Source organism: Mixophyes fleayi, chromosome 1 (genome assembly GCF_038048845.1).
Source record: "Mixophyes fleayi isolate aMixFle1 chromosome 1, aMixFle1.hap1, whole genome shotgun sequence".
Classification (NCBI taxonomy): domain Eukaryota; kingdom Metazoa; phylum Chordata; class Amphibia; order Anura; family Limnodynastidae; genus Mixophyes; species Mixophyes fleayi.
In genome coordinates this window covers 41,491,928-41,512,659 of record NC_134402.1, presented here as the reverse complement: position 1 = coordinate 41,512,659, position 20,732 = coordinate 41,491,928, and the positions used below count along the sequence as shown (strand labels likewise).

The following is a 20,732-nucleotide window of genomic DNA, read 5'->3' as shown; positions in this document are numbered from 1 at the left end:
AGTACCGCCGCGGCTCGTGACAATAACTAGAGATGTTCAATGACCCCCGTGTTTTGGTTTTGGCTTTGGTTTTGGATCTGGATTAACGTCGTGTTTGGATTTTGGTTTTGGCAAAACCATCTTCGTGTGTTTTGATTTTGGTTTTGGATCCCTATTTTTTTTCTAAAATACCTATTTTTTTCTAAAACCACATAATTTGGCTCTTTTTTGTTCCTACATTATTATTAACCTCAATAACATTTATTTCCAGTCAAATTTTGTCAAGTGACAAGAACACTGCTACCCCTCCTGTTTCTATATGAGCAATGGCACTGAGCAATGGCACTGGAGACTGGAGAGTGACAAGAACACTGCTACCCTCCTGTTTCTGTATGAGAAATGGCACTGAGCAATGGCACTGGAGACTGGAGAGTAACAAGAACACTGTTACCCCTGTTTCTGTGTGAGCAATGGCACAGGATCTCCTGGGGAGGGAGGTACTTATGGAATCCAAAACCTGCGAGATCCAACAACGCAACAATGATGTTTTGCCTCGATTCAGATCCGAGGACGCGCAAAAGTACCGAGCCGGCTCACGAGCTTACTCGAATCCCCTAAGTTCGGGTGGACTCGGTTTTCAGAAAACCGAGCCCGAGCATCTCTAATTATAACACACTTTAACTTATTAGAGTATAATAAAAATGTACAATCATTCATGTAGAGTTAGTACAGCAGAAGTGCATACGTACAATAAGTAAATACAGTCTCACATGTGCTCTATAGTGGTTGCTCATTAGCCATCTATCCTGTGATTCTAGCTTTTTCGCAGTAGTCGTGATCATGTTTTAGACAATAATGGTTGTATATTCCCCATGGTATGTTGTCCTGTACCTTCACGGAAGGTACAGGCAGTCTAAGTGGGCCACAAACTAGCAACCTATTGATTCCTATGATGAATGCTTTGTCTACACTAACTACAAGCCGGACGGGCCGCGTGTTGCACATTGCTTGTGCATTGTAATAAAGTTCAGTGGCAGAAAAGTGGAGGATTGTACATGCTTTGTGCATCAAAAATGCATCAAAAGCACATGATATTTTATTGGATTTTAATGTGCTTTTGATGTGTTTTTTAAGCATCCAGCAGGACCACAATGAATGTCCTGCTGCAAAGGGCAGTAAAAACAAATGAAATGTGCATTTTGTCTGCGCTGAGCAAGAGAGTCCTGCAAAACTCAATAAAATCGAATCGTTTTATGTCAGTAATAAAAATGCCAACACCTGGAACAGGTACCAATAGTGCCAGGAACATTTGTTTTTATGCATTATGTCTAATTGATACCATATACGTATATTTACACGCACAGTATATATTTGGATAGAATTTTGGCATTTTAACCTATATGAATGTTGTGATTCCTGCCACTGGCAATTGAATTCTGTCTTCATTTTTCAGCTTTCCGAAAATTCCTTGGAAGAAAGGATGTTTCACAAGACATAGAAGATGTGTTGGCAGAGACCAGGATACAGAGGAACACCCACTTAGTGTCTGCAGTTGAACTTTTCAAGACACGTTCCGTTAGATGGCAGATTATAACCGTTATTGTGACAATGGCCTGTTACCAGCTGTGCGGCCTCAATGCTGTAAGTAACAATATTATGGAGAATACATATGGAGCCCTTTGTGTTGTCCTCATGAAAGGTTTCGAGGCCTTTGTCGGACTGTAAGGGAGGTATTCAATTAGGTCCAGGATTCGTGGCATCACCCCGAAACGGGCAGTGAAGACAATCCGCGACACTGCAATAATGTGGATTTTCGTTCACACCCCACAGGGTTGCGAACGAAAATCTGTGATGTTGCGGTACCATATTAACATACTTACCTGTACAGCCACGGGCTGCCGCGAATCCCGGACCTAATTGATTACTCCCCTAAGGGTGCTGTTGTGGAAAACCCTAATTATTTTAATTAGGAGGTAATAGTATTGGGATAAAGGACGCTGCTGTTGACTTCTCCTGATCAGTAGTGTCTGGTGTTAATGTTATCAATCATATTACTGAAGTTAAGAAGCAGAAGAGCATAGTTGCCAACTGTCCCAAATTTCCAAGGACTGTTCCAAATTGTATAAATTACTGTCCCTGAATTGGCAATAGCTGCGAACATAAATAGAAAAAATGCTTTGTTTGTTTAAATAAACCATTTTCTCTATTCTGAGTGACTCCAAAGTAATACTTTCCTAATATTTTTTTTTTCCATTTAATTTATTTGTTTATTTTTTACAAGTGGCACAAGCAATCTAGGTCACATATGCGGAGTTGGACCCAACACTGGCTGGCAAAGCGGTAAGAGTACTCTTACCACTGCCAACCAGTATCAGAGAGCAGCTGGGTTTCATTCAGCTTGTTCGGTGATATTTTCTTGTTAAATTGTGGCCATTGGAAAACAAGCCCTACCGCCACTTAATAGTACATAGGCTTGAAACAGAGATTCGGAAGCGTTCAACTAAGTGGTTAATTCATGTGTTAACACTGTGTAGTTATGCAAAATATTGAAAGCTCCCACTGCAATTATATTAAAGAAATGGTAGTAAGCTTTCAATGGTGACATCATCAAAGTGCTAATGAATTAACCTCAAATGAGGCTGGGAAAAACAATGCTGTTGGGGAGATACATTATGGGGACCTAGAAACACAAAAAAGCAGGACCATCTGAAACTCCTGAAGTGTGTCCAAATATCAGACTATTCTATAAGTAGCCTGTGAGGAAACAACGACCCTCAGTAGGCCGACACGGGGCCATTACTTCTCAGTTCCCTTTCATTCCCAAGGACTGACCAGTTTCTATGGAGTTTTATATTGAGTGGTTCATTACCTACTCACAGGAAGTACTTATGAGGGAAAGGCAACGTATTATTGAAAAAGCACCTCATGGGTTTAATTCCATCTCCAAAGGTGATACTAAAAACTTGAACCAATTACCCTTTCATTGTTCTCTCGATTTAGTTCCCATTGTTCTTCTCTGGACTTTAAGAGACATTTCGGAGCCTGACTCAGCATGGGATCCTCAAGAGAAGCACATCTGGTAGGAGGAAGGGAGACGATAAAGGACCCCACCAGCCAGGGTCCTGCACCACTCCCCTAGGTGGTCATCATCACTGTGGGAATTTGGTGGGTTTAAAAGGAGGTCACCCAAGCCAGATCCTCATGTAGCCACTGACTTTGGCTAAGGGGCGATACTCTGCCAATGGACCTTGTGAATCTACGTCATCATTATTCTTGTGTGAAATTGCCATTCAGCTCCTGTGTGGACTTGTGCATCTCCGTTCTTGTGTGGGACCATCATTATTATTCCCTGTGTGGGATTATTGTGTGGAACTCAGAGCCGTAACTTAAACTTTTAGCGCCTGGGGTGAGAAAGAAAAATGCCGTCCCTTAGACCTCAATTTTAACCAAATGAACTTAAAATATTCATAAACTGTACCCCCCTTCAGAATTGCACCCTGGGCGGTGGCCCCTGTCACACAGCCCTGGTGGAACTCTACCTTATTCTAGGACTCGCTCTGTCTGGCAGGGCCGGATTAAGGGGGGGGGGCACAGGGGGCATGTGCCCCGGGCCCCCCTCTCTCAGGGGGCCCCCCGGACCAGCTGTGGCTCTTTTTGTTGCCCCCAAATGTCAGTCTACAGGGGGCAGCACAGGGTTCCGTTTTTAAGTGCTCTGTCGGCACTATAAGCACAGGTAAGCTTTTGCTTTTTTTTTTTGAGTGTTCTGGGCTTCCTTAGCTGCGTGTAGATGACAGTGTGAGGAGGAGCAGAGAAGAGCTGCCCTGCCTGTCTGTGGGGGATAAGGTAAGTTAAGATCTGCTGTGTGTGTGACTTTGTGTGTGTGTGAGACTTTCTGTGTGTGTGCCTTTCTGTGTGTGTGTGTTTGTGTGACTGTGTGTGTGACTGTGTGTGTGTGAGACTTTCTGTGTGTGTGTGTTTGTGTGAGACTTTCTGTGTGTGTGACTGTGTGTATGAGACTTTCTGTGTGTGTGAAACTTTCTGTGTGTGTGTGTGTGACTGTGTCTGTGTGTGTTTCAGCCAGAGGAGGAGGTGATTATGAAAATGAAGGGGATAATTGTGGACAAGGAGAGTGTGATTTATGGACAAGGAGGGGGTGATTTATGGACAAGGAGAGGGGGTGATTTATGGACAAGGAGAGGGGGTGATTTATGGACAAGAAGGGGGTGATTTATGGACAAGGAGAGGGGGTGATTTATGGACAAGAAGGGGGTGATTTATGGACAAGGAGAGGGGGTGATTTATGGACAAGAAGGGGGTGATTTATGGACAAGGAGAGGGGGTGATTTATGGACAAGGAGGGGGTGATTTATGGACAAGGAGGGGGGGTGATTTATGGACAAGGAGGGGGGGTGATTTATGGACAAGGAGAGGGGGTGATTTATGGACAAGGAGAGGGGGTGATTTATGGACAAGGAGAGGGGGTGATTTATGGACAAGGAGAGGGGGTGATTTATGGACAAGGAGAGGGGGTGATTTATGGACAAGGAGAGGGTGATTTATGGACAAGGAGGGGGTGATTTATGGACAAGGAGGGGGTGATTTATGGACAAGGAGGGGGGGGTGATTTATGGACAAGGAGAGGGGATGATTTATGGACAAGGAGGGGGTGATTTAAGGACAAGGAGGGGGGGGTGATTTATGGACAAGGAGAGGGGATGATTTATGGACAAGGAGAGGGGATGATTTATGGACAAGGAGAGGGGATGATTTATGGACAAGGAGAGGGGATGATTTATGGACAAGGAGAGGGGATGATTTATGGACAAGGAGAGGGGATGATTTATGGACAAGGAGAGGGGATGATTTATGGACAAGGAGAGGGGATGATTTATGGACAAGGAGAGGGGGTGATTTATGGACAAGGAGAGGGGGTGATTTATGGACAAGGAGAGGGGGTGATTATGGACAAGGAGGATGTGATTATACAAATAGAGGGGGTTGCAGAGTGACAACCCAGGAAGGGAAACCAACGCTGATGAGAAGGGGATTGAAGATGCTAAGTAGGTGGGGAATGAGGAGTGAGAGGGAAGATAGAGGATTAAGATGAAGAAGAGGATTGAGGAGTGGGATGTTGGGGATATAAATGGAGAACAGAGAAGTATGATGTGCTCAGGCCTAGATTGTCTATTTATTGTGGACCCTCTCTCCATGCCCCAGGGAAGTAGCATTTCTAAAAGTGGGCATTATGGGAAAAATGACAAAATTATGGCCACTCATTCTGTTAGCTCTCCTAAAGAGGACATACACTTACTTTATATGGAAACGTATAATGTACAAAATGTAATATGCCTCCATGCTAGCTCTGTTGCCTTGCAACAAATCAGGCCTGCTAGTGCTTAGCTGGACTAGGCTGTTAGGGATAACCAATATATACTTACATATAGTAAGGTTATTTTGTTAATTATTTGTGGAGTGATTGTGAGGTATTTAATGTGTGCTTGAGTTTGGGGAGAAGGAGTGCTATTTATTAAATGTGAATATGAATTATAAAATGTTGGCAATGGTTTTGAAAAATAAGTTTATTTATTACATGTAAATGCTATTCATTTACACCAGGCTGTTTGGTGGAGAGGGAAATAAGTTTATTAAATGTGTACGCTATTAATTTAATGTCGGGGCTGCTTGGGGAAAATAGTTCTATTATTAAAAGTGAATAGTATTAATTTAATTTAATTCCAAATTTGGGGCTGGTTGCAGGGAGGGAGGCCTAATTATTAAAGGTTGTGCTACTGATTTATTAACCGGACTCTTTGGGGACTCCTAAACTTTATGTACCTGTTTTTGTTTCAAAATAGGCCCCGACATTCCAGAATCTACACAAGCAGCAACTGAGCTTAAGACACCAGCAGCCACAGGTGGTGAAAGTGACAACAGCAGGTAGGAGAGAGCAGGGCCATCTTCCAACTGTTCTCAATATGGTGGGACTGTCCAGAATTTGGGTGACTGTCTCACTTAGTTAGGATTTGGTCTGACTACAAGGACAGTTGGGAGGTATGTCCTACTTCACACTGTTATTCTTGTGAAGGCAGAGTTGTGTGCATCTAACAGTAGTGCACATAGCATTGCCTGTTTATTTGTTTAAAATGAATATCATATTCGACAATATGGGGCCCCCCTGTCTTAAGTGCCCCGGGCCCCCCAGAACCTTAATCCAGCTCTGCTGTCTGGACTGTTACCGCTGAATTGTCACTTCACAAAACTCATACCCTGATATTGTGTATTATGGATCTGTGTGTATGGTGCAAAAATGAAGCATCCATTTAATTTCATCTGCTCGGTGTCTGGGTGATTTAAAGAACCCTGGGTATTCACATAGCCCTTTTGGCCAGTAGTTGGAAACTCCATACATGGAACTATTCACATTCATTTCAGTGAAATTATTAGTGCTTCTGTGGAAGCAACATTGTAGTAACTCACTCAGTGTCTCTTTAATATCATCTAACTGGGAAAAAAACAGTAAAAATATTTTTTCTGGTTTCCAAAACTGAGTAACTAAAACAATCTTCTTTACTTAATACCTAGAAATGGATAACAGGTCACCCCCTATGTGTTTAACAGTATACTGGCCTTTATATACAGAATCTGGGAATGTGGACACAGCGTGCAGTATGGATGCTGTATGCACCGACTGCAGGGACAGAAAGAATGCTCAGGACTTGCAGGTTTTAATGGACAACTAGGAGGTGTAGAGATAATGGTGAACACTGCTGCCATCTATGGGATAACAGTGTCCTGTCGTGGTCTCAGCCCTTCCAATTGCAGGAGTTTCTCCAAGAATGAATGTCAGTGTAAATGTTATTATTTTAATTCATGGATATAAAACAAAATGTGCTGAGGTATATAGAATTTTTAATAATAATTAATTTATAATAATAAATAATAATAGTAATAATTTGGTAAAATAAAATGTTTGAACTGAATATAATGAGCAGTAATGAGCAGTTGTGTGGGTCAGTTAAGGAGCACCATTATATATTGGTAATTTGTAGTGGTGTGAAAGTAATAAATGGAATAAATTATAACTGTGAATGACAAAAAATGAAGACATGACGGAACAAGACATGGTTCTGTCATGTCTTGTTTCTCATTGGCTACCATGTAGTAGCTAACACAATTTCTAATCTTTTTCCTTACTCACCTATTGCCTATTTTAAACCCATGTATATGCATTATAGGATGACAGGAACATTCATCAATGTATAGAGAACATTGATACACCTGACTGTCACAAATGACTACTGTTAGATCTAAAATTCTGATCCAAGTTTGCCTGTGGTGTCCAGTATATCTGGAAGCGCTTCAATCAGCTGGAGAGAATTGACACAGACCAAGTTCTGTATACATGGAATATTCTCTGATTTATTGATACAAAGATACAAGTTTTTATAGCCTACTGAATAAATGAATCCTACGTCATAAGCATACTAAGTCTATGAGAAGCGCTACTAATTAACTATCTCACGTATTCTTGAGGTATTTACTTTCTCCCCCTTCTAAGGACAGATGAGCCTATTATTTTTATCTCAAGGGGAGCTGGAGGCTTTATCTCCTTTGCCATGTCCAACATCATGGGCACAGCTCCCACACTACGAGCTGAACTTGAAGCTGCTTATTGTTCTCATATCTAGATACATTCTTCAGGTGTTCTCTATGTCAGCCTAACCTCAAGGCCATGAGTTTACATCTTGTAAAACTGCAAATCAGCAGAAAAATGAATAATCTCTTTTAGCAAATAATATCTCTATGCAAGTTACAATAAATGTCTGAACAAAGGCCTTATGAGGCCTTAACAAAAAATCATATTTAACACTACCAATGTGTCTTTATATAATATTCACATGGGATTACTTTTTAATTGGAAATTACTGATGTATTTCTAAAGTAACAAGATCGGTAATCTGTTAAACATATGTTTTATTTTAATCTATCTATCTAATCTGATATCTTTTAGATTTGGTTTTATACGAACAGTATATTTAAAGAAGCCGGAATACAGCCTCAAACAATCCCATACATTACCCTGTCCACGGGTGGTATTGAAATTTTGGCTTCTATTGTATCTGTAAGTAGAATTTTAAAATGTTACCCTAAAATCATAGTATTTTCTGCAACTCTTCCTAACATAATGTACCCCCTGGTGTGGGGTATAAAGATTTTAATAATAAGTGTGATGTACCAAGACTGGCACAGAACACTAACTAACTTCTAATATCTGTATAATCTGTAGTGAGTGATATACTATTTTGTGTATATATATATATATATATATATATATATATATATAAAATATAAGAATATAATAAGAATATAATTAACAGAACGTGTCTGTGTATATGACATTATTACCAAAAAGCAGCAGTTCTTTACTTATTCCTTTGTGGATTCTGGAACGTCTTTGAACATCTGAGTTTCCAGGTAAGAGATACCATACTTAAACTATACTATATATATTTAGATATAATTATATATGAATTATATATGAACTTAATAAACCATTTTATGATATTTGTTCATTTTATTTTAACAGTCTTATATACCAAACTAAATACACTGCTAAGTTGAAGAAGTATTTTACACTATATATTATGTTTAAGGGTTTGTTAACACCAACAATTCAGGTGCACTGTAAACAAGTTTCTTGGTGCTACAATTACATGTATACACTAGGTCACATAGGAAGCAGGAGGTGATTGGCCATAGGCCATGCTTGCCAACTTTTTACTCTTCCCTTCCCAGAGATTCCAGGTAGAAAGTGAACTATGAGGACAGAAGCGGGCAGGGTGCGGAGAATTGCGTCATTTTGCGGTGGGGCGTGGCCAGAATGATGCCCTTCACCGCAAATCGCATCACGAAGGCTCCTATCCTGCCCACTTCACTAGGAAGAAGGCAGGATGCTGAAGAATGGCCTGCTCTTCCAGGAATCCGGGGACTTACCCGGATTCAGGAGTCTCCCGGACATTTCAGGAGAGTGGGCATGTATGCCATAGGCCTCACTGTAGCTGGTGGACCCCATGATGTCATGGGGCCACTTGAGTCATTTTTTAAAAGCTTTTTTTTTATTTTATTTTTTTTAACTATGAAGGGAGGGAGAATCAAAACCTGGAGCTCTGACCTGGACAGCCTGGAGTTATTGGAGTCAGTCCTGACCGAGAAGGGGCCAGTCTTGGCATTAGTGTGCCTCCATTATAGTTTTTCCATATGGATCAGACCTGATCCATTTTCCCCTTTCCTGATCCTTCCTTCCCATGTGGGGCTGTCTTTCGCCCACTGTCACAATCCTCTCCCTGCATCTGGTGCCAATAGTGAGCGGTGTCAGTGGTCTGTAGCAGGAGGCTTAAGTTCCGAAACGACATGAAATCTGCTCAACAGGAAGGGAACTCTGTGCTCACTTACACTTCAATTAGGAAATACAGCAGGTGCAGCATACGGATCAGGCAGGGCCCGGATTAACAATGGGCCTGATGGGGCTGCAGCCCCAGAGTTCTCCATAGAAATAGGTCCAGGCCAGTCAGGAGTAAAAAGAAAAACTTTTTGTGAGGCCACCTGTTGCAGGGAAGGGGAGAGGAGTTCAGGGTGATGAGTGGTGCAGGGTGGTGAGGCTTCCCTGGTTGACAGGGGGCAGTCAAGTCATTGAAGAGTAACAGGCAGCCAACCGGGAAGCTGCAGGTTGCTAAGTGGGATGGGGGCAGCGCCTACAGAGGCTGTGTGTGACTCGTGCTGTACCAACTTCCACCCATTCCCAGACTGAGGTCACTGACACTCAGCTCAACAGGAACAATTTATTTTTAACAGGGGTTTGTGACAACCAGGGATATGTGAAAACAGGCCCAACAAGAGATATGTGACAACAGGCTCAACAGGGGATATGTGACAACAGGCCCAACAAGGGATATGTGACAACAGGCCCAACAGGGGATATGTGACAACAGGCCCAACAGGGGATATGTAACAACAGGCCCAACAGGGGATATGTGACAACAGGCCCAACAGGGGATATGTAACAACAGGCCCAACAGGGGATATGTGACAACAGGCCCAACAGGGAATATGTAACAACAGGCCCAACAGGGGATATGTGACAACAGGCCCAACAGGGGATATGTGACAACAGGCCCAACAGGGGATATGTGACAACAGGCCCAACAGGGGATATGTGACAACAGGCCCAACAGGGGATATGTGACAACAGGCCCAAGAGGGGATATGTGACAACAGGCCCAACAGGGGATATGTGACAACAGGCCCAACAGAGAATATGTGACAACAGGCCCAACAGGGGATATGTAACAGGCCCAACAGGGGATATGTAACAACAGGCCCAACAGGGGATATGTGACAACAGGCCCAACAGGGGATATGTGACAACAGGCCCAACAGGGAATATGTGACAACAGGCCCAACAGGGAATATGTGACAACAGGCCCAACAGGAAATATGTGACAACAGGCCCAACAGGGGATATGTAACAGGCCCAACAGGGGATATGTGACAACAGGCCCAACAGGGGATATGTGACAACAGGCATTACAGGGAATATGTGACAACAGGCCCAACAGGGGATATGTGACAACAGGCCCAACAGGGAATATGTGACAACAGGCCCAACAGGGGATATGTAACAGGCCCAACAGGGATATGTGACAACAGGCCCTACAAGGGATATGTGAAAATATAATATGCATGCGTGAATGGCCCATGTGTATTAGCATAGGGAACAGTTCCTTTTTTTTAGAACAAAATTACCAACTTTTTCAATGGACTTGCTTAATGTCCTTGCTGAGCTGTGGCTGAATCTATTTACCACTCTGTTTTTGCCTTGTTTGTTTTGTATTTTTCTATGCAGCTCCGTTTGCATTAGAACATTGAACTGTAACTGCATTTATTTGCTACTCAGATTCATTTGCCTTGCCTTTCTTCATGCAACTTTGTCTGCATTACAATATTGATTTATATATTCAATACATTTGGGACTCAACTATCAACCTTGGCTTTTAGCCACTCTGTACCGCACCAGCAATTTTTTGCATTCATTTCATACTTTGAATCTGTTCACTATACTGCAAATCAGTTTGAATAAGAATATTGAATTTGTTGTTTATTATGTCTGGACTCAACTATGTTTTTCTATATTAGTTTACTGGATTATTTACATTACTTGTGGCAAGAATAAATATTGGCAACAAGCCGCTTTACATAACACCAGTTACATCCATCTCTTATCTACCACATGCATTTATACTTGCGCCTGCAAGTCAACCACTATTTTCAGATATAACTTTTTGGGGATTAGGACAAGCCCCGTCACACTCCCAATGGCAGCAACTTACATATAGGTAGAGAAGCGCGGATCCCATTATTGCTTTTTGTTATTACATAAAAATGAGGCTAAGGAAAGTTCAACAAAGCAAATAACTAAAAGTCTAACTCAGTCTTTCACCTGGACTGACCTTTTACATCACTGTTTCTCAAAAGTTTCCTGTCTCAACTAAGCAAAAGTTCATAAAGCCATTCTTTATCTCTTGCATAAACAACATGTCATTATTTGAGAGAAGAACATTCTGCAGTCTGGAAACTTTTGCTATATCTCTAAGGATATCTAGTTTTTTGGTAAAGACCAGCTAAGTTTTTTTGTTGTTGTTGTTGAAACTCCAGAAATAAAACATAATGGGATTCATCAGTATTTGATGTCGTAGGTTATAGTAGTCAGTGGGAAAATCAGAAAGTCAGATCTTTTCCACCTTCAGTGTGAGCTTGCAACCCACAGAAATCAAAAGGAAAACCAAATAGACACTTTTTTGTAAACAATTAGTGAAAAAAAAAACTAAAACTACAACCTTGACCTTGACCTTGTTTGCTTAAGTGTTCACACAGTGGGCCTATAGCTGTGTTCAGAGTTAATCTATCACATTCAAAACCATTTTCAAAGCTAATTAGAATACACCTACACATCAGAATGTGATTGTAATTAACCTAAAGAACAACTGTTCCTGTAGGATTTCCTTGCAGTTTTCTAGGTTGCATCCTACTGGGATAGCCATAGTGTTCAAGGGGCTTTGAAACCATCTATGGAATCTCATTGTTGATAGCTACCAATCAGGAGAGGGTTAGAAAAGAACTTCAAAGGCATTACATGTACAGGAACACTGTATGTGGGGAACCACAGGGATGTTGTCAAGATCAGAACGTCCCTCCAAACTTGATGACAGGACAAGTAGAAAACTCAAGGAGCCTAATGCACCATTAAAGGAACTGCAGGAATCTCTGTCAGGAATGCATGTGACAAAAATCTTCCATATCCTCCCCATATCTGGCTTTGGGGTAGAGTGGCAAGATGGAAAACATTTCTCACAAAAAAGTGCATACAAGCCTGTCTAAATTTTGCAAACAAATACATTCAGTCACCCCAAAATGTTTTATGGTCTGATGACCAAGATTGAACTTTTTGGCCTTAATTCCAAAATATATGTTTGTCAGAAACACAACTCAGCCCCACATTCAATTAAAGGTCCCATTACTCAACCTTAAATTAATAGTTCCCACTATTACATTCCATACCCCACCATCGCCCTACAAATAAATAATTAGCCCCCACCTACAGGTTGTCTGAATGTAATGAGAGAAGGGAAGGTTGTCTGACAACCTGCCCTTCCCTCAATACATTCACACAACCTCCCCTTCCCTCATTACATTCACACAACCTCCCCTTCTCTCATTACACTCAGACAACCTCCCCTTCCCTCATTACATTCACACAACCTCCCCGTTCCTCATTACATTCACACAATCTCCCCTTCCCTCATTACACTCAGACAACCTCCCCTTCCCCCATTACATTCAGACAAACCACACCCCCTTCCCTCACACTTGCCATCTTTCAGACATGCTGTGTTGGTGAGGAAGATTCTTGGCTGCCTATCTTACAGCTCTGCACGCATAGGATGCAGTGGCGGATCCAGGGGGGGGGGGGGGGGGGCGATCGGGGCGATCGCCCCCCCTAACAGGGGCTTGCTGCCGGCGGCTGCACACTGTGCAGGTCCGTTCAGCAGTGACAGTGTGCTGCCCGGCTGCTCTGATTGTGTTTTAAACACAATCAGAACAGCGGGACAGCACACTTTCACTGCTGAACGGACCTGCACATACTGTGCAGCCGCCGGCAGCCTTAGAACACAGGAAGGGGGCGGGGCCTAAATCGCCCCCCCCCCTAAAATCGCCCCGGGTAGGGCAAATGTCTGGGTCCGCCCCTGATAGGATGGGACCTGTCATGTGGTGCACATCCCATAAGGAGGAGACAGACACAGAGACACATACGAATGGCAGGGAGGGGATGGACACATACGGTAAGAGAGGAAGGGGGAGCAATTCTTATGCACACATACTCTGCAAGGGTAGCAGAGCATGCAGCTTAAAATGAAGTGGGGAGAAGCGCGGGAATGTCATACCGGCACATACCGCCCCAAATACGAGTACTGTCCACTGTATATTAGTGCGGTTGGAGAATGACAACATACACAAACAGATGCAGTAATCATCCAGTCACATCTATTATCAGTCCTATTCAGATGTATATCAGTTTGATTGTCCCGCACACAGCAATTTTCAGCCAATTAGGTATAAAATGGCCCACTTGACCGTGAAAATTGCAGTGTATAATGGCATCAGTCTCTTGTCTTTCCTAACAGTTAGTGTCTCATTTGCATAAAATGCTAATGACATTATTGAAGAATTGTCCAGCAATGGTGAGGGATAGAGATGAGTGAAGTTGCTGTGAAATTTCACACAAATCCAGGTTTGCAAAGTAACGAGAAATATCTTAGTCCGTGCAAACTTCCAGCAATAGAATCTTCAAGTTCTCCTTATGCTTTGCCATTATACACTGAGGCTGTGAATTTTGCATTCCGCTCAGCTGGTGTGGGGTCCGTGTCATATCATTTTGTTTTGTGGTGTGGTTGGGAACTTGGAAGTACGAGTGGAACAAAAATTTACAGGGGGAATTCTGCAAAGAAGACTTATGGCCACATTCCACCAGAGAGAAGTGCGACATCTCCCAGTAATGAGGCGAATAGTCCACAGAACAATTTTAAAAATGTTGCGCATCTCTAATTAAATGAAAAATGTCACAGTGGAAATGTACATCCACTTTTTCAACTAGCAATAATATCACAGGAAATGATTTACAGTGACAGCCATTAGCTAGTCCATCATGTCTACTTCTTTTACATGACTCAGGAGATGATTAATGATTAAATGTTTCAGTATTCAGAAGGAAAGTTTAAGATTTTCTTTCACATTATAACACTAATATAGCAGGCTGAGATCAAATAATAATGCTAGACTCCCAGATGGTTTTAGAATACATATTTCATGTAATCTAGCCTGGTAACATTTAGTTTGGCTTTTCTTACAATAATCTGCATCTTTGAGGAAAATGTAACTTTCAACATCTGACATGGACTAAAAGGGACATTTGAAGGCAGGTTTTTATTTCCCAAAGATGTCTCTAATGGAGTAAAAAATTAGATGTATTAAAATAATCCTGCTGTAGAGCATCCCATGTTTTTAAAACAGTGTAACAAAGCAAAAACCTCTTTGAGGGTATTGAAAGACTCCCAGTTATACTGTATATGCTTGATTAGATAAAAGACTGTCATTTAATGTCCTGTATTTAAAATTCTCCTATGTCTCCTAAAGCTAATTGCTAGCAGGAAAGGTATGATGAGACAAAAATGTACAGAAAGATATAAAACAAAAACGCATATTGAACTGTTCAAATATAATTGATGAACATAAATCTATTTTAGTGCCTTTAATATTTTTTATAAAAAGATAATTTTTTTTTGAAAACTGACTAACACGCAAACACCTTGGAAGACTTTCTGATATAAATAACCATTAAGTCACAGTTTAAGATACAAAGCTGCAGACACTTGTAACGTAAAGTAGGGTATGTTATAAATATAGGCGCCATATTCACAATCAACGCTGTTCTGGTACAAGGTAGAATATTAACTGAACTTGAAGCTCCATGGCAACCTGGTCGTAATCTTCTGGTTGGCCATATAAAATAACCAGTTCAAGAATCATATAGCATGCAATTGGATAACAGCTGACTTTCCAATAAGGAGTGTGTCTAAAGTGAGAAATATTAAATTTAATACATTCATAGTCGCTAGTTGAGCAGCGATATGCAGGTCAAGGATTGGTTTTTATAAGCTAGGGTGTTGACCTCAGAGCCAATCATGGCTTGGCGAGGTGGTAGTGACCCTGTGTTGACTTTCATGATACAGTACTTCTGATATTATTGTTATTTTGTTTTGTGTTTAATTAATTTTATTGATTTAAATTCTAAATTCCTAATTAATAATGAATGCAAGACCCAAGCAAACACTCTAGGCGCTAGTAGAGATATTTATCCATATAGATATATTAATGGACAGTTTGGAAAAAAAGGGCCATAAATATTCTGTTTTAAAAGATGGCCTTCAGGACAGCTGGTAGACAGAATATATAGGGTTGCAGTAGACTCTAATCACCATCTCTTTATTTTGGTGGCTGCAGACAGGACATCTTTTTGCTGGGTTCCCTTTCAAATGAAGTGTTGTTAAAATTTGCATGCCATCCAAACAGCAGTTTGTGCTTGTAAAACATATAGGTATGTATGTTTATATAGGATTACTTAGACATATAAACATATATGTGTTATACCTTCATATAGGTGTGTTAAAATCATAAAGGTTTTTAAATTAGCTTTAGTCACATCATGCAACAGGTTTACTTTAATATGATCTACTAGACTATCTCTAGACTGTCTCTGCTCAACTGCAGGGTCCTCTGAGCTCAACTATAATAGTTCCAGCTCTGGCTGCTGTATTCACTGAACTCAACAGTCTAATGGACCATGTGTCCAAGCGGCAGAGTTTGCCCGTACCATTATCCCAGCCAGGGGACGGCAAAGGGCCTCCATCTCCTCCATTGTCTTGCACAACCTGGATCAGTTGTTACTCCTACTATCTCAATACCTCTGCCAACTAATCCATATTTATTCCCATTTCTCACCTTACTCCATTTACTACTTACTCCTCCTCTCTTTCACCACACTTCTCTCCAAAGTCCTCATCTTTTTCCAGCATCCTATTTTTCCCTTTACCAACATGATTTTCTCCTCCCCTCTTCCCTCCTTGGTTCCCTGCACCCACCTCACTCACTGACCTACACCAGCAGAAACAAGCCTCACACCCACATATCATCTTCTAATGTCCTCATTCTCATTTTGTTCCTTCTCACCCAACCCCATGCCCTGTGGTACCACCACTATCTGCTTGTGCACTTTTTTACTCCAAAATATCCCATCCACCTCATACTTTAAACCCTACATATATCTTCATTATCCTTCCTCCTATTTTCCTATGCACACTGGAACATGATATCTGTTTGCAACAAATATGTATCCATCCATGAACTATTCATTTAAATATTCCTCAACCCTTTGACATTACAGAAATATGTCTTCCCTCCTCTGACACTACATATCCTACAGCTCTCTACTATGGTCGACTCTTCCTCAACCACACTCCCAGACCCAGAGGCAAACAAATTTGTGAAGTAGGCATTCTATATTATTCATGCTGTATCTTCCGAGTCTTACACCTGGAACCCTCCTTCTCTTTCTCTTCCACTTCTTCTAATCATTTATAGCATCCCAGGTTCAGTCTCCTAATACCTTCACAACTTCATTACCTTGCTCATATTTCATATCCTTTTACCTACCTACTCTTACTTGGTGATTTCAATACTATTATAGACAACTCCACTGTCTTTGCCACCACAAAATTTATTTCACTTATGGCAATATTGGTTGACATAACAAAACATATAGCAGTCTGCTTTCCAGGGAATACAATATATTCCATAGTACTCAGTTTCCCACTGGTCTTAACTCTTGGTAGTGTTGGGCTTATTAAACCGAAATATTGCTATGGGCAGGACACGGAAGGAGGGAGGTGGTGACTAAAATAGTGCAGACTGAAATCAGAAAGGCAGGTGAATTGCAAGGACAAAGTCCAATACACAGACCGAGGTCACCACAATCTTCCCCCTTAACTCTGTGCCCTCTTAAATGTTTCCTCTCCCTCCCCATGACTGCATTCTGCACACCTGTTAAATCTGTCTCTCTACACTGGCACATTATCTTCCTCCTTTAAACATTCCCCCATTTCACCAATCCTAATGGAACAAAATCTTGATTTGGCCTCTCTCTTCAACTACCCTACTTTTAATATCCAGCCCTTTATCGCAAACTACTTGAGAGGCTTGTTTACAATTGCTTGTCTTGCATTCCAGCTCTCTACAATTGGGATTCTGCCCACAAATTTCAGACTGTCTTCTCAAACAAAAAAAAATCAGTGATCACTTTGAAATACTCATCCTGTTAGAGCTCTCTGCTGCTTTTGGCATCTTCGATCACCCACTTCTCCTTCACTCCATTGGCCTTCATGACATTGTTCATTTCTAGCTCACTTTCTACCCATCCAATCCTCCTGGTTCTCTGTCACTGAGACATCCTCCCCTTCTCTCCCACTAGCTGTTTGGGCACCACAAAGCTCTGTTTTCTACCCTCTGTCAGGATTCCTAGCAGGTTTTCCATAGAGAGCAATATAAAATGAAGCAAAGTGGTTTATTAAGCACAGAACATACAGATTGGACTAAGGTGAGGCAAATGAAAACAGAAAATAAACACAGGTACTGGACATCAGATGGCAGATTGCTAGACAGAGCTGTGGACTATAGTATCCAGGCAGGTGGGGTATCAACAGGCAGAGAACAACTGAATGCACAGATTAAACAGGGATAGTCTGCAGTTTGCTGGAAAACTGGAGATGCAATAGTCTGTAGTACAGGAACTGGATAGCGGAAGATGCAATAGACACAGGAGCCCGTCGTGCAAGTCCTCGTCCAAGGGCGGAAAGGTGATGGAGACCATGCCAGGGAGAAGTTGAGGCACCGCAGGCTCTGCTCTCTTCTTTCGCCTTTTCTTCTTGTGAGGATTACCCGGAACAGCAGTCTGAACCAATTGGGTAGAGCACAGTGGTATCTCTTGGCCAGATGAGATAGGTGGTATTGCTGAATGTACAGAGGCCCCCGCAAGATGGCATAACGAAAGCCATTACAAACTTGCCATTACTGCCTCAGTAAAGGATCATAAGTCCGATAGGATGGGACGATCCATCTCAATAAATGGATTTGCCAATTCCAAAGCTTCCCCTCTAAAATGCAATATTAGAAACAGTACATGTCTCTTAGGGTCATTAACGAGGCTAGGTACGGAGGAAATATGTGAAGCACAAAACCTCAGAAGGGCACTAAGTTGGGATAGGTGCCCCTCAAAGAAAGGTGATGGCTCGGAGTTGGCACCCTTGGCAAAGAATGGCTCTGACTTAGCACACATGGCAGGGGGCCCAGACGGGGCGGACAGCCTGTCAGGGGGCCTGGATGGGGCAGCACAGTGAGTAGCCTCAGAGCGGGCAGCACAGGGAGAAGCCTCAGAGCGAGCAGCACAGGGAGAAGCCTTAGAGCGAGCAGCACAGGGAGAAGCCTCAGAGCGAGCAGCACAGGGAGAAGCCTCAGAGCGAGCAGCACAGGGAGAAGCCTCAGAGCGAGCAGCACAGGGAGAAGCCTCAGAGCGAGCAGCACAGGGAGAAGCCTCAGAGCGAGCAGCACAGGGAGAAGCCTCAGAGCGAGCAGCACAGGGAGAAGCCTCAGAGCGGACAGCACAGGGAGAAGCCTCAGAGCGGACAGCACAGGGAGAAGCCTCAGAGCGAACAGCACAGGGAGAAGCCTCAGAGCGAACAGCACAGGGAGAAGCCTCAGAGTGAACAGCACAGGGAGAAGCCTCAGAGCGAACAGCACAGGGAGAAGCCTCAGAGCGAGCAGCACAGGGAGAAGCCTCAGAGCGAGCAGCACAGGGAGAAGCCTCAGAGCGGACAGCACAGGGAGAAGCCTCAGAGCGGACAGCACAGGGAGAAGCCTCAGAGCGGACAGCACAGGGAGAAGCCTCAGAGCGGACAGCACAGGGAGAAGCCTCAGAGCGAGCAGCACAGGGAGAAGCCTCAGAGCGAGCAGCACAGGGAGAAGCCTCAGAGCGGACAGCACAGGGAGAAGCCTCAGAGCGAACAGCAGTGCCAACTCGGGCTGAGCAGAATTAGGCGGCAACACCACCATTTTTCAATGAAAACAGCAAAGTTGAATTGAATGCCTCAGACCTGGTGCAAAACATTATTTTCTCTCAGTTCATTATTTTCTTTAAGCGCATGACTTTCAATGGAATTGTTATTTTCACTTGGGCAACAACATTATTTAACTGTTTAACATAATTACCTTTTTAACTTTTCATTGACTTTATTTTTAAACTTTTAAAAACATTTTAGACTTTTTTTTAACCTATATTGCATTGCTGCTCTCTTTGATATAACATCCCTCTCAGCATAATATGTGACTGTATTTTGATTGGTATATATCCTTAATTTCACTGCACAATTGTACTCACTCTGCTGTAGTGATTCTCTTCTTTAAATACAAAAGGAATACAAATAATATATTATTGGAGGTCTTAGTAGATTTAATTTGGCTTGTTTCTCGCAACCATAGACCTAACAGTGAGAAGTTTTGGTACAAAGTAAAATCATCTGATACTTAAGGATGACAACTATAAACACAGACAGGCATCAATTTGTATAATTTCTGCACAAACTATTGCATTTTTGTCCATTCACAATTCAAGATCATCTTGCAACTGCATTTTTGCAATGAAATCAGTTTCAATTAGAACATTTATCTAAAACTAAGCGATCACGTCATACACATGGGGGTATATTTACTAAACTGCGGGTTTGAAAAAGTGGGGATGTTGCCTATAGCAACCAAACGGATTCTAGCTGTCATTTATTTAGTACTTTCTACAAGATGACAGCTAGAGTCTGATTGATTGCTATAGGCAACATCTGCACTTTTTGAAACCCGCAGTTTATTAAATCTAACCCATGATGTCTTTCCTGCAATCTGTCTGTTTCAGTTGCTTTACATGAAAACCTGAAAAGCATACAACAGCTCAACCATGGGACACCAAACAGACCTGCTACCTGCAGATGTGCTTCCACACTGCAGAGCGCTACTGGAGGAAATCTTGTTCCTATCCTCATTTTCTCCACTATAAATTCATCCTTTCATCTTACAGCACTGCCATTTCAATTGCCAAACAAACATTCTTCAAAGAGACTTCGGAAGGAGTCACCATCTTTTCCCTAGCAAAGGGTAAGTCCTATCTGTCTGATCTACGGGACTACCTCCCCGGATTGAGCGCACTAGCTCCACCGGGATATATGAGGACATTGCTTGAACAGCCCTATATGGACAAAATAGGGGTCATTTCTGTTCTATTGCACCGTGATTAATAGATTTACCTTTGGCATACCCAGAGGCTGAATGGACTGGGATCACCTAGCTATACTTGGACTTATCCTTAAATATCTGGTGTTATGATATCTGGTGGTCACATACCTGCTACACTGCATCAGTCTGATTATTGTATTACCTAATACTGTCCATGGTCTGGGACCATCTCCTAGAGACTTTGAATATCACCTGCGCATACTGTTTATTTGTACACCCATCTATGTACATCTGATTTACGGCTGTGAGTG

General features: G+C 42.2%; 1 protein-coding gene across 3 annotated transcripts in view; it reads left to right on the top strand.

Annotated features, from left to right (window-relative positions):
- The window catches only part of SLC2A9 (solute carrier family 2 member 9), a 326,349-nt gene that overhangs the window by 152,399 nt on the left and 153,218 nt on the right, over positions 1–20,732 (top strand). For 2 of the 3 annotated variants that reach the window (XM_075194663.1, XM_075194662.1), the window contains exons 9-10: positions 1,433–1,620; positions 7,991–8,101. In XM_075194663.1, coding sequence (XP_075050764.1) covers positions 1,433–1,620; positions 7,991–8,101 — 299 coding nt within the window. The remainder of the gene's footprint in view (positions 1–1,432; positions 1,621–7,990; positions 8,102–20,732) is intronic. The other variant, XM_075194664.1, reaches the window with a different exon arrangement.